A 13,920-nucleotide genomic window follows, 5' to 3' on the forward strand; every position below is an offset into this window, starting at 1 on the left:
GTTACATCTGAAATCTCAAAAACTACATTTTGGGCAGTGTTACTCACAGCACCTATCACGAGACTAAGTCAGTGCTATTGCTATTTGCAGTGTTTTTGGCTCCTACCACTGAGCTGATGAAAGCTGAAATCACCCATTGCGAAATTATGAAAACAGGGTTGTAAAAGTCCAGTTTACTCCCAAAATTATTTATGCCTATTGGTCTTTTTATCAAGGCACTGAATAACCAAATAATGGGGTCAAGTTACTGATATGCTTGACAGCTCAGTGCTGCTTGGGCACTGCAACTCAACGAAGTAGGTCAGTTTGGGTTAGGACTTGTCATTTTGGGCAGTCCTAAGCAGCGGAACATATTTGCACTTCCTTTTTTTTTTTTTTTTTTTTTTTTTTTTTCTTTTTTTTTTCTTTTTTTTTTCTTTTTTTTTTTTCCCCCTCTTTCTTTTTTCTTTTTTAGAAGTTCACCAGGATTCAGCCACGAGAGCCCGTGGGAATGTGACCCTTTGCTGCTGGCGGTCGGGCAGGCCGGATCCCGAGGCTGGGACCTTACACCCCTGACTGCTGGCGCCCATCCGCGCACAGAGCCACTCCCCAGGGACCGAACCCGTTCACCCCGGTGCCACCGGCGCGGGGCGGGGAAGGCTCCGAGGAGCTGCCTCTTGCTCCGGGCGGGTCCCCGCACACCGGCGCTTTCCCTGCCGGCAGGGCCAGTTTCGTTTCCCGCTGGCTCCTCCTCCGCCCGCCTCCCTCCGTTCTGCCGCTGGCCCGGCTCTCTGCTCCTGGCTCCCGGTTCTCTGCTCCAGGCTCCCGGTTCTCTGCTCCTGGCTTTCGGCTCCGGGCTCTCTGCTCCAGGCTCTCTGCTCCCTCCTCCCGGCTCCCTCCTCCCGGCTCCGGCCTCCTTCTCCCTGCTCCCGGCTCCCTGCTCCCGGCTCTCTGCTCCCGGCTCCCGGCTCCCTGCTCCCGGCTCCCTGCTCCCGGCTCCCTCCTCCCGGCTCCCTCCTCCCTGCTCCCGGCTCCCTGCTCCCGGCTCCCTCCTCCCTGCTCCCGGCTCCCTGCTCCCGGCTCCCTGCTCCCGGCTCCCTCCTCCCGGCTCCCTCCTCCCTGCTCCCGGCTCCCTGCTCCCGGCTCCCTGCTCCCGGCTCCCTCCTCCCGGCTCCCTCCTCCCTGCTCCCGGCTCCCTGCTCCCGGCTCTCTGCTCCCGGCTCTCTGCTCCCTGCTCCCGGCTCCCGGCTGCGCTCCGCGATGCTGGGGCGCTGCGCCCCGGGGTCCCCGCGCCGCCGGCCCGTGCTCCGTGCCCTGCCGCCCTCCGCCAGCGCCCTCCGCCAGCGCCTGCGCCAGGTCAGCGCCGCGGGCACGGGGCCGCCTTTGGCTCTTCGGCGCCGTGGGGCGGGCGGATGCCGAGGGGACGAGGGGTGATCGTTCTAAACGAAAGCAGGGCGGATTGTGACCAGATGTGAGGAAGAAGTTTTTTACTATGAGGGTGGTGACACACTGGCATAGGTTGCCCAGAGGTGATGGATGTCCCATCTCTTGAAACACTCCAGGTCAGGTTGGACAGGGCTCTAAGAGACTCCATCCAGTTCAGGATGGTCCAGTGCACTGCATGGGGGTTGGACTAGATGGGCTTTACAAGCCCCTTCCGACCCAACACCTTCTGTGATCTCTCCTTGCAGTGTGCAGAGCGGATCCCAGAGGCTGAAGCGGTACTCGACCTGCTGGAGAAATGCCCAGAGCACCAAAAAAAGGGAGATTTTCCTGTTATAGTTTTTGAGGGGCTGGATGCCACAGGTAAGAGCAATGTGTGGTTGAAGAACCACAGATGAGAAATTGTTAGAAGGAGCAACTGCTATGCTTTTTATTAAGTCTTTAAAATAAAATTTAAAAATCTCAGAAACCTGTGATAAGGAATTAATATTTACAAATGCCAATCTGTCTTCTCTTACTTGTAAAAGATTAGTGTATGCTAATTTACATTCAGTGGTTTAATTCCTTACCTATGCAAATGAAAGAATACAGAGTGGAGCACTGAAAATTAAATTTCTTGGGCAGATGATGAAACATACTTTTACTGGAGAGTTTTCAAATAAATGAACTAAAATAGTGGTAGTCTAGGAAACTGCTAGCAGTTTGTCTGACAGAGAAATATTACTTGCCTCTGACTAGCTTTGTTTTCTGACTTGTCAGTTAAAGAAAACTGAAAATCCCCATAAAAAGAAGGAACTGGATTACCAGCATGGCAACATTCACATAAATTACAACCCAGAAAAATATTATAAATGAATATATAGGGAAATCACCATGAATACATAGAGAAATTGCCATGCACTTAATGCATTTAAGGGAGTGAAGACTTGAAAGCTGGCTAAAGGAAGGGCTGGAAGGCCCAGAGACCAGGAAGGGGAGTAATAATTCCTGCAACCAGACTCTGAATCATTTTCTGCTGGAAACTGCATGACAAGATGCTCAGGTGACATATTCAGATGTCAGAACCTGTGCTCCACGTGAACAGTCAGGAGGGTTTTTCAGTTTTTAAAACTCAGGTGTATCTGGTAAATAATATAACAGCTGTTTCCTTCTGTAAATGCAATGTAGGCAAAACCACGGTGACCCAGGCTGTTAAGGACTCCCTGAAGGGCATCCTGCTGCGGTCCCCACCAGCTTGCATCAGCCAGTGGAGGACTGTGTTTGATGATGAGCCAACACCCATTAAAAGAGCATTTTATGCTGCGGGCAACTACATTCTGGCTTCAGAGATAGCGAAGGCATCCACTCAGGCACCTGTGATCATAGACAGGTTTGTGTCTTTAAGAAGCCCTCTTATCAGTGCCACCATAGTGTTGCTCAGTGTTATAAGCAGTCAGTGATTGTGTCTGTGTTTCTTAAGGGGTATTGTTTTGTTTTGTAGTTTGTTTAAGGGGTTGTTTGAAAGCACTCTGCAGAGAGTTAGATAAATATTATAGCCTCTAAAGAGTAATAGTTATGATAACAGTAAAATAGGGAACTTAGGACACATGAAAATCGTTACATCTCCAGTTAGGAAAGTGGAGGCACAGATAGTGCATCCTGAGCTAGACCAGTGTTTTCTGAGAAACCAGAGGAGACTGTGGGCTGCTGGTCATGGCTGTCTCTAAGATGTGTCTGAGATGGGGGTGGATTGGAATGACTGAGTTTTAGGTAGACTTTGTGAATTTTAAGCCAGAGAAATGCTTCCCACTTTGGGGGTTTGTTCATGTTATTTCTGGTTTTCACTAGCTGTGTAGGCAGCTTACAGTATTACTGTTTAAAAAAAAATGTTGATGTACTTTGAACCCTCTGCCTTATTTCATTATGTGTACTGTAACCTCCTGCTACAACACACACACACACATGTTGTGTGCATGTGAGTGCTATTTTCACTCTACCAAATCTATTGCATTAACTAGGATGGGGACAACAAAAAAGGGGACTCAGAGTAAAGGATTTTGAGATGTATTGTAACTCTTCTTTGACCTGTCTCAATATATGGAGAGACTTTCTTTTGGTAGGAGTACCTGAAAGTCATAATGTTTTAATTATGACATAATGTTTTAATTGATAGTTCACACTAACTCTCAATAGTACATTATTATCATTGTAAAGAAATAATGGATAGCACAGAACTGTTACTTGGATTTCCCTTCAAAGCCGTGGTGTCACCTATCTCATCATTACTGGCTTGTTGTTGTAATGCCAACTGTCTCCCATATTACTGAAGAATTTATGTTCTCTTTAAAAATTCTCTCCCTCCATTTTGTATTTTCCTGACAGATACTGGCACAGCACAGCTGCCTACACAATTGCCACTGAAACAAGTGGGAGAGTCCAGGATCTTCCACCAGCTCAAGATGAGGTGTATCAGTGGCCTGAAGATCTGCTTAAACCTGATCTTGTTCTTCTCCTGACTGTTGACCCTGAAGAACGAGTCCGGAGGCTTCAGCATCGGGGGCTGGAGAAAACAAAGGAGGAGGCTGAGCTGGAAGCTAACAGCTTGTTTCGCCAAAGGTACCTTTTGATGGGGAATAAGAGGCTGGAGGCAGTGTTGGCTCCTGTGAGATCAATAACAAATGTGCCTCTCACATTATTGGAACAAGAATAGCCTTTGTATAAGCTTTTTTTTTGGTTTTGGTTTTTTTTTGAAAGAATGCATGGCCATCAGGGAGGGTAAATTCTGTCACTTCTAATTGAAAGCGTTTGGAAGATGCAGATGTATAATTTAATTGTCCTGTAAAGGAGCTTTGAGTTAAAATATTCCTATTTTGCTTTTCTGCTTTTATTTTAGTATCTTTCTTAGCGAGGTCATGAAGGAGATGGACTTAAGAGTTCCAGGACTGGGGAGCAAGAAGTTGAAACACACAGCTTCCCCAGGAAATTCTGGACTTGAGCTCCAGTTTAATAGAATAAAATTTAAACATCCTCTTGTAGATGTCTTTAGTTGTGCAAAGTGTCTCAGGTTCCAGTATAGTCAATACAGTCAGTGGAGCTTCAAAGTGATTCATCTCACCCCTCCTTTGGAGCTCGGTGATCTAAACTTAAGAATCTAAAGCCTTTTATATGACACGTGATGCAGAACCTGTGGACACTTTCTGGGCTAGGAACTGGAAGCTAAATGAGATAGTCCAGAGCATCTCAAGCAGTACCAGGTACATTAATTTAAGCAACTGAATGACATCCTAGGTATCCTGCTTCAGGGTGTGCTGAACTGTTGTCTAGGCTCTGCAAAATGTACTGATTAGATCATCTTTGTCTAAGGTGGAAACTGAAATACTGTTTGTGTAGATACCTCAGCAGAGACACCTGAATATTGGTTTTCATATCTACAAGCAAAGCTAAATCTACTTTCATGCTTTTAAATTTCTGGTAAAGATATATCTTAAAAATAGTCACTGGCAACAGTCAAAGTGGCTTTACAAAGGGGAGATTTTACCTGACAAATTCAACGTTGGTGGATAGGGCAGAGCAACTGATGACATCTGCCTGGACTTCTGCAAAGTATTTGACAGTGACATGCTCATCTTCTGATTGGAGAGACATGGATTTGGTGGATGGACCATTCAGTGAATGAAGAATTGGCATCACACAAAGAGTTGTGCTCAACAGCTTATTTGTCCTTATGGGAACCAGTGACAAGTGGTGTCCCCTGGGGCCACTACTGGGGCTGATGCTCTCCAGCATCTCTTTGGTGACGTGGACAGTGGAAGCGAGTGCGCCCTCAGCAGATTTGCTGACCAGACCAAGCTGTGTGGTGCAGTGGACATACTGGAGGGGAGGGACACCATTCAGGGGAACCTGGACAGGCTTGAGAGGTGGGCCTGTGCAAACCTCATGAAATTCAACAGAGGGAAGTGCAGTGTCCTATATCTGGGTCTTGGCAATCCCAAGCACATCTACAGATTGGATAGAGAAGTGATTGAGAGTGCACTGCAGAGAAAGACTTGAGGGTGATGGTTGAAAAACTCATCATGAGTTGGCAATGTTCAGTCCAGAATGCCAGCTGTGCCCTGGGCTGCATCAAAAGCACCATGGCCAGCAAGATGAAGGAGGGGATTCTCCTCGTATACACTGCTCTTGCGAAACCCCACCTGGAGTGCTGAGTCCAGTTTTGGTGTCCCCAACATAAGAAGGACATGGAGCTGTTGGAGCAAGCGCAGAGGAAGGTCACAAAGTTGATGAGAGAACTGGAGCACCTCCTCTATGAAGACAGACTGAAACGGGGGCTGTTCAGCCTGGAAAAGAAAAGGTTGAGTGGACACCTCATAGCACCCTTCCAGCATGTGAAGGGGTCTTCAGGGAAGCCAGAGAGGGAGTCTTCATCAGGAACTGTAGAGGTAGAACAGGGATTAATGGATACAGATAGAAAGAGGGGACATTTAGGTTAGCTATTAGGAAGAAATTTTTAACTGTGAGGGTGGTGAGATACTGAAATAGGTTGCCCAGAGATGCTATGGATGCCCCAACTGTTCAAAGTCAGGTTGGATAAGGCCTTAAACAACCTGATCTGGTGGGAGGTGTCCCTGCACCTGGTAGGGAGACTGGGACTAGATGATCTTTAAAGTTCATTCCAGACCCTTAATATTTTATGATTCTGTGATTTTCTGGTTGTTTAATTTTGACAGAAACTCTGTGTGGACACACAGCTCCTATAGTGGGACCTGCAGAGGGATGAGTTAACTAGGGAGTATACTACCATTTAAGAATGTTTTCAGTTTAATTCTGTTACTTCATATTTGTGTCAGAAAGCCTTTAGTTATTTCTACTTGTTAGTTATGTCAATCTGAATATGAGAACATCCAGAATCTTCCTTGATTTGTCTTGTGACTTCTGTCCTGAATGACATTATGAGAACATAGACAATAATATTGGTATCCTCATCCACACCCCCAAAGACTAAATATGGGAGAGTTCTGCATTATGATTATAGCCTAAGTGAAGGGGTTTTCATCCTGTGTTTTATCCTGTTATTCATCTGGTTTGTTGATCAGAGGAAGGGATTGAATGATATGTCAGCTCTGTAATCCAGTGAGTGAAAGCTGAGATCAGTCAATGAACACAGCTACACAATGCAATGCCACATAGTTCAGACATACCTTAGCAGAAACTGAAAAAAAATTAATCCACATGCTAGAAGCAGACTGTCCACTCTACTGCTATACCAGACTTTATCCAGTGATAAGCCATAAAGAAAGAAACACTTTATGCCATGCCATGTTAATATGACTGGAGCTCTGGGAATCAATGTCAAGGAAACTGTGTGCTTTGAGATTTACATTGTAATTGTTCCTAATGGTTTATTACTCTTTGCAGTAGATTTCATTCTTAGCTTCATATTAGATTTTGTATCCTCTGCCTCTGCAGTGCAAGCACTGCCTTCTGAGACTGATGACTAACTTCATTTCATATCCCTGCATTTTGAAGTTTAATTTCTCTTGTTTTGCTTTTAGAGTTGAAGAGTCATACAGAAGGATGGTGAATCCTGCATGCCAAGAGGTTGATGCCAGCCCGTCCAAGGAAGAGGTTGTTGAGACTGTTCTACAACTAATTAGGAAACACTGTACTTTTTGAAAGCAGCTTTTGTGCTACTACACAAAAGTTTTTCAAGTAGCACTTAAAAGATACTTTTTATTGCCCCAGTGGTTTTGGTACCTGAAAATGCACAGTGATGTGTTTTGTCTCACAGAAATACTGAACACGGTTTTATTCTGCCAAGTAATCTGTGCAGGTTATTTGTTTTGTGGTTGCTACTGTACTTTTCTGCATAAGGCAAGATGCTACTCATGTCTTTCAGCATTCTTAGTAAAGAAACAAACACACTACAGTCATACATGAAGTACCTCAGAGTGCTCTCTGACACCAGGACATTTTGAGATGCTGTTATGTTGCATCTTCATCACCAGGAGAACCTGTTCCCCAATCCATTATGTACCAAAATTTGCTGCACTGCATCAGGAGCATTAGATGCCCAAGGAGAGGCTGAAATATCATCAGCACTAAAACAATAAAATGATGATAACATTTAGGAACAAAAAATCCAGTGCCCAGTTTTGTTTTTATTTTGAATGGAATAAGAACACCTGTTGCTGTGATGGGCATCCCGGAAAAATACATGTTGTAAATGAGTGCCAGTAAGCACCAAGGGCTCCTAAGTAATAAAGTCCAAGCCTGTTTATATATGCAACTGAAATATCAATTATTTTCAGAGGAAAACCAGACAATGCCAGCAAATGAGAAACAGAGACCTGAGGAGTACCCAAAATTAAAAACTTATAAATGATCACTAAAAGATTTTTAAAAAAACTTTGTCTCTATCTTATCAATATTTGTTAATGAGAACTAGTATTCTTTTTAGAGAATGCAAAATGAAAATTGCAGATATTCTGAGCAATAGGAATGATTGCACCTTTTCAGTTCGTTTTGTCTTTCTTGTGTGGGTGTTTGAACAGGTGTAATGTGAAAGCAGGATACATCAAGACTTCAGGTCTGCAAAGGCTTATTTTTATGTACATTAGTTTAACCATTGTTACCTCTAAGTGTAAAACTGAACATATGGATAAGCCTTTGTGAGGTCAGAAAAAATGCCGCAGTTCCAGAAAAAAAAAATCTTAAAATGTAAAATTGATTTAAAACACTTTTACTTACTTTTCTGTTTTAAGCAAGTGCAATTATCAATGAATCTGTCCTTTAAATAAAAATATACTCAATAGTGTAGTTCCTATATCCAGTCTATATATAGCAGGTGATAAAAAGAAAAACTTCAAGTGCAATTATCAGTGAATCTGTCCTCTAAATAAAAATATACTTAATAATGTAGTTCCTATATCCAGTCTGTATATGCCAGATGATAGAAAGAAAAACTTGTAAAAATACATTTTATTCATACACTGTTTAATGGTTCAGAGTATATTATTAATATATTATATCATTTATACATTCTATAAATTTATAAATTCTAGAAATAAATGCTGTTTTGTTTGGTATATTATTTGTATTTCAGCAGCCTTTGGATTTGCCATGTATGCAGACTGAAAACGTCTACTTGTATGTGCTCCAATTATTTTAGAAATTGTAAAGCATTCAAGTGTTCAGTCCTGGATAGAGGAAATTCTTGTATAAAAGACACTACTGCATATGAATGACCAGGGTGCGAATATATGCCTGTCCTAAATATTGTGTAGCCTTAGCTTTTCCAGGGGGAAGGTCACTCAGCCTGAGAAACTCCATTTGCCCTTTCTCCTTACACAAACTTGCCCATGAAGCCAGACTTTCTGGGTTTTGATGCTGGGTTTTTAGAAGGGTAGGTTCGTATTTGAAATGGTGCTGATAATATATATCTGCAAAAATTGACGTCAGACCTTATTAATTACACACATACAGAATATATTCATGGTCTAAATTTTTCTATAACCCAAAGCTGCTGATGCAGACTAGGAGAACAGCAAAGCAAGGTAGACAAAAAACTCTTTGTTAGAATTAAAGGTCTGCAAGAAGCTATGTGTCACATGCAGGATGTTAATGTCCAGAACCACTCCCATACTTTACATTTCTGTGGCATTTCTGCCAGAATTTTGTCCACAGTGTCTAAGAAGACTGCACTTCAGTTACATTTAGGACAAATCACAAAATCAAGAAAATGGCTTAGGTTAGAAGGGACATTAAGGATCATCTAGTTCCAAACCCCCTGCTGTGGGCTGGGATAACACCCACTAGAGCAGGTTTGTCAGAGGCCCATTAAATCTGGACTTGAACACATCCCAGAATGAGACATCCTCAACTTCTCAGGGAAACCAGTGCCTCAACAGCCTCACAGTAAAAAAATTCTTCCAATTATCTAATCTGAATTTCTCTTCTTTTAGTTTAAAACTGTTTCACTTTGTCTTGTCACTGCCCATGTGAAAAGTCACTCTTCCCTCTTGTCTATAAGACCCTTTTAGGTGTTGGAAGGCTGTTTTAAGGTCTCCCCAAAGCATTCACTTCTCCTGGCTGAACAGTCCCAGCTCTGTCAGCCTGCCTTTGTAGGAGAGGTGCTCCAGCCCTCTGATCACATTTTTGGCCTCCTCTGGACCCACAGAGATGTTCAAATGTGAGGTTTGTCAATGACTCCTGGTACACAGGCAGGTCTGGGAGAGGAGCAGCAGGAATACACAAATGGCCATCCTGCACCCAGCAAGAGCATCCCCTGGGCTACAAACTGACAGAAACTTTGGACAGTTTGCTGGCCACAAGAGGTCAGGATTTTTGTTTAAGTGTTTGAAGGGCCTGTAATCTCCACGTACTTCCATGCAGATTCAGAACCTTAGGCTGTTCCTCAGCAGGTAAAAGTGTTTTTCTGCAGCTTTGGAGGGTGCTCGCTGTGTAAGACCTCCTGTGTAGGGAGGTTGGGCCATGACACAGCGCTGGCCCGTGGCCACCAGCCTGTGCCAGGCAGTGCTGGGTGTGGCCAGCCCGGAGAGCATCCCTGCTGACCTGCAGCCAGCCCATGCTGGGCACCACGAGTCTGCTGCTAACAGAGAGGGGCTGCTCTCTGGCAGTCACCCTCAGGACAGAAAACATACAAAGCTTGTTTCATTTATTACTATCCCAGCAAAATCAGTAATTTGATAATGTATTGATTTACTAGCTTTGGGATATGGTCCTGCAAAGACTCTGATGATGCAGTCCTCAAAACGTCCAGGGCATTAGGCCAGTAAATTACACAAAAACTGAATCTCAAGCTTTGCAATTATTCTGTTAAAGACAGTGAATGCAGCCCTTACTGAATAATAAATGCAATTTGTAAAATTCAGCTGTTTCTTGAAGAAAAAAAATTACTTCTGTTATTGTCAGCTTCAGTTTTGTATACTTTTTAGTTTATTTAAAAAGAAAAAGAGACTTAAATGAAGTTTTCAAGAAGATCTATTTTAATTATTTTATTTACTCTATATTCTGTATTTGATTTCATAGAACACACCATAGTATTTCAAACATCTCCTTTCTCATTTTTAATCTCATTTGCTTCAATTTTTTTGGTCTAGAGGGGAATAGATGCTAAAATAAAATGATATTCAGTTGTCTAAACATAGACATCCCCAGCAGTTAGTCTCCCTGAGGTATCTGAGATGTCTGCATGGGGCTGCCAGATATGACACGAGACATTTGGTTGAGCTGTTGATCTGCAGAGTGGCAGCTGGAGGCCTGCAGGGATACCATATGGTGCCTAAAATGGCACTATTCACCCATTTAAACACTGAGAGGGTTACAAGGCAGCAGTGCAGCCTCTTTGGGTTGTGTCTACATTAGCAGGTGGCCTGGAACAAGCAGGAATGATCTGTAGCACAGAGGAGCTGGCACAGGGGACCCAGAGTGTGCCTTCCCTGTATTTCAGAGATTTATTTTAGACCAGCTCTGATCTGGTCACATTGACTGGCTTCACGTTAGCAGCTGTGGTGCAGTAGGTGCGCTCCTACAGCAAAAATTTTTTTTGTTTAGCTTTATCTGGATGGAATCCAGCTGATAGATGCCACGACTCTTTCAGCACGTGAAGGAAAGCATGGCAAGGATGGGTGATCAGGAGGAAAGCTGCCACAGCACTGTCCTGATCCAAGCTGAAGTGCTAAGGTTGATGTATTATGTACAAGAGATGTAGAGGCAACATAGATCTCTTGGAAATGTTTCCTTGGAGTCAAAACAGACTTTGGTGCCAGTTTCATCATTCTCCTAATTGAGGGCAAACTTGGAACATACTACAGCTCTTTTTGGTCCATGTTCCTGGGCTTTCTGCCAGATATAACCTCTGGACAGGTGCAAAAAGTGAATTTTGGTGTGTTTGACCCCATTCTGCCATAGCATGTGTAGCCATAGAGCTCACCCAGGGTAGCAGGAGTGAGTGCTGCTGTCAGTCTGGGAGGTGAGGAAGCTACTTGCAGGCAAATACCAAACTTCAGCAGTGAAATGTAAGACAAGTGTTTTCCCCTCCCAAATTCTCCTCCCCAAAATTAAGTTTGCAAGACAATTTCCCCAAAGTCAGATGCTAGGAGGTGACATGCAGGCTCTCTCCAAAGACAGGAAATGTCTATCTCCACTACAGCTACAGTTTCAAACTCATGATTTTTACCATTATTTTCCATGGAGTTACCAAGCAATTTTATATACAAATTGAAATTTTGTCAAGTAGGAGTTCACTAGTGCCTGGAAGTCGCACATGGAAGCTATAGAGAAGCCAGTTCTTCACTAGGTTTTTTTCACTGTACTGTGTCTTTTCCCCACAGCATTAGCAGCTTCATAGAAATTTGTCTAAAACTGTGCATGCTGCCTCTGCTATCAATTCCTCCCTTTTCAGAGGCAGGAGAGTCAGGACACTCAACGAGGCTTTGATGAAAGGGAAAATGTTTCTCTCAAAGTTCAGGATAAACAAACACCCTGAGGAGTTTTTATTTTCATTTTTCCTCTTTTTTTTTTCCTGCTTGTTCAGTCCCAGTTATCCTATTTTATTAATGTGAGTAGTTGAAGAAACTTTTAAGTTGTTGCTGCAGGGGGCCGCAATGGCTTTGATCTTTTAAATAGAAAGCTTTGTTCAGTAAAATTAAATCAGTTCTTTTGTAAAGACAAAGATCATCACCCTCTGGCTTAACTTAACCAAACAGATGTAAGGTTTATGTAAATATGCAGTCAGTGCAATATGAAATCAAAACTAGAATACCTTGCTATTAGTGTAAAAATGCATTTTGTGTTACCAGCTGGCCAGTCATGACCTTTTATTCAGCCATAAAGACAGTGCATGTCATACTCCAAAGCAGGGGAAATATGATTAAAAATGCTATATCTGCAACCTTATTGCTTATGAAAATACCTGGAAAGAAAAGCTGCACTTCAAGCATGTGGCAAGTACAGAGTAAATTCCAGTAGGGCATTTTTTTTTTCTGCTGCTCTGCCCTCACTGGCACCAGCTACACTGGTGAAAGCTTAGAACAGGCTGCAGAATTGCTTGGGCTTTCAGTTTTATTTTATGAAAGATTTTGTAACCAAGTAGGCACAGCTTTCCTAGAGAAGACAGAAGACACTAATTTTACAGAAGTTTCAGACACATCCCACATCTGTAAATCTCCTGAGCCGGTGCTGAGGCTTTTGTTGGTGATACAAATGCCACACCTCGAGTACTGTGCTCGAGAACCCTCACTACAAGAAAGGCATTGAGGTGTCAGAGTGTGTCCAAAGAAAAACATCAAAACTGGTGAAAAGTCTAGACCACGAATCCTATGAGGAGTGGCTGAGGGAGAAAAGGAGGCTTGGTGGAGATCTTATCACTATCTACAACTGCCTGAGAAGAGGTTGTATTGAGGTGAAGGTTGGTCTTTTCTTCCAGATAATAAAGCAATAGGACAAGAGAAAATGGCTTCAAGTTGTGCCAGGAAAGGTTTAGATTTGATATTAGAAAAAAATTCTTAATGGAAAGGTTTGTCCAGCATTGTAACAGGCTGCTCAGGGAAGTGGAGGGCATCCCTGGAGGTATTTAAAAAATGTGTACATGTGATATTTGGTGGTGGGCTTGGCAGTGTTGGATTAACAGCTGGACTTGACAATCCTAGAGGTCTTTTCCAACCTAAACAATCCTATGATTCTGTGATTCTTTGACCATTTCCAAGTAAGTCTTCCTTGACTCTGGTGTTGGTCAGACTTGGAGGAGTTTGGAATGGTAACAATGCACCAGACTAAGGAGTCTCATCAGCTGATGGAAGCAGATTTTGTAATACTGACATACAGAGAATATTGTGCTGCTACTGTCTCTGAAGTTTGGTTTGCATCCAGCTCCACATATTCCTTGCTCCCAGAAAGCAAACTTTTGGGGTGAATACTCCAGTTCATGACAGTAGCTACCAGAAACTTGCCCTTCCCTCCTGTGTTCCAAAGTGGTGGCATCCCAAGCTTCAGACATGCCTGGTACCAACCTTGTCTCTCCAAAAGAGAAATCCTCAAACATCTTAAGACTTGTTTTCTTCCAAAATGGGATGCAACCCTTCTGCGTCAGGTTGGCAAAAATATCTGCACTCATATTTTGTTTTGAAAAATTGATTCACTCTACAAAAATATTTTACTAGAGTTGATTACCTAAGTGTCAAATGAGCCATATAGACATTCCTTGGTAATATAGTTTGTGTATCATGTTTGTGTACTATGTATATGTATTGCCCAAACAATATGAGGTTTGCTCTGCTTTTCCAATTTCCACATGAGATTTATTTGGTAAATGGAACATAGGTTATTTTAGTAAAGGGAGAGTACTTACAGTTAGCTTTTATTTGGATGTTCACAGCCTCTGAACTGTTGTTAGGTTTAACTGTGGTATTTAAGAGCAGAAGCCTTGTAGTGGGTGTGACTGCTTCCCCGTGGCAGCGCAGCTGAGCTCCAAGCATCATTCCCATATGACCCTGGGAAGAC

At 43.1% G+C, this 13,920-nt stretch overlaps 1 protein-coding gene across 1 annotated transcript; it reads left to right on the top strand.

The window, feature by feature from the left end:
• Window positions 1-555: 555 nt before the first annotated feature.
• On the top strand, window positions 556-8,531 carry CMPK2 (cytidine/uridine monophosphate kinase 2). The gene is made up of 5 exons (XM_063425285.1): window positions 556-1,335; window positions 1,671-1,785; window positions 2,590-2,791; window positions 3,784-4,017; window positions 6,954-8,531. The coding sequence occupies exons 1-5, from the start codon at window positions 1,240-1,242 to the stop codon at window positions 7,072-7,074; spliced, it is 768 nt and encodes a 255-aa protein (XP_063281355.1). The 5' UTR covers window positions 556-1,239; the 3' UTR covers window positions 7,075-8,531.
• The last annotated feature ends 5,389 nt before the right edge of the window (window positions 8,532-13,920 follow it).

Source organism: Prinia subflava, chromosome 2, assembly GCF_021018805.1.
Source record: "Prinia subflava isolate CZ2003 ecotype Zambia chromosome 2, Cam_Psub_1.2, whole genome shotgun sequence".
NCBI lineage: Eukaryota > Metazoa > Chordata > Aves > Passeriformes > Cisticolidae > Prinia > Prinia subflava.

Coding starts and splice junctions, on each gene's coding strand:
- CMPK2 (XM_063425285.1), top strand. CDS start 1,240: ATGCTGGGGCGCTGCGCCCCGGGGTCCCCGCGCCGCCGGCCCGTGCTC. Junction 1,336..1,670: donor TCCGCCAGCGCCTGCGCCAG/GTCAGCGCCGCG, acceptor CTCTCCTTGCAG/TGTGCAGAGCGGATCCCAGA. Junction 2,792..3,783: donor GCACCTGTGATCATAGACAG/GTTTGTGTCTTT, acceptor TTTTCCTGACAG/ATACTGGCACAGCACAGCTG.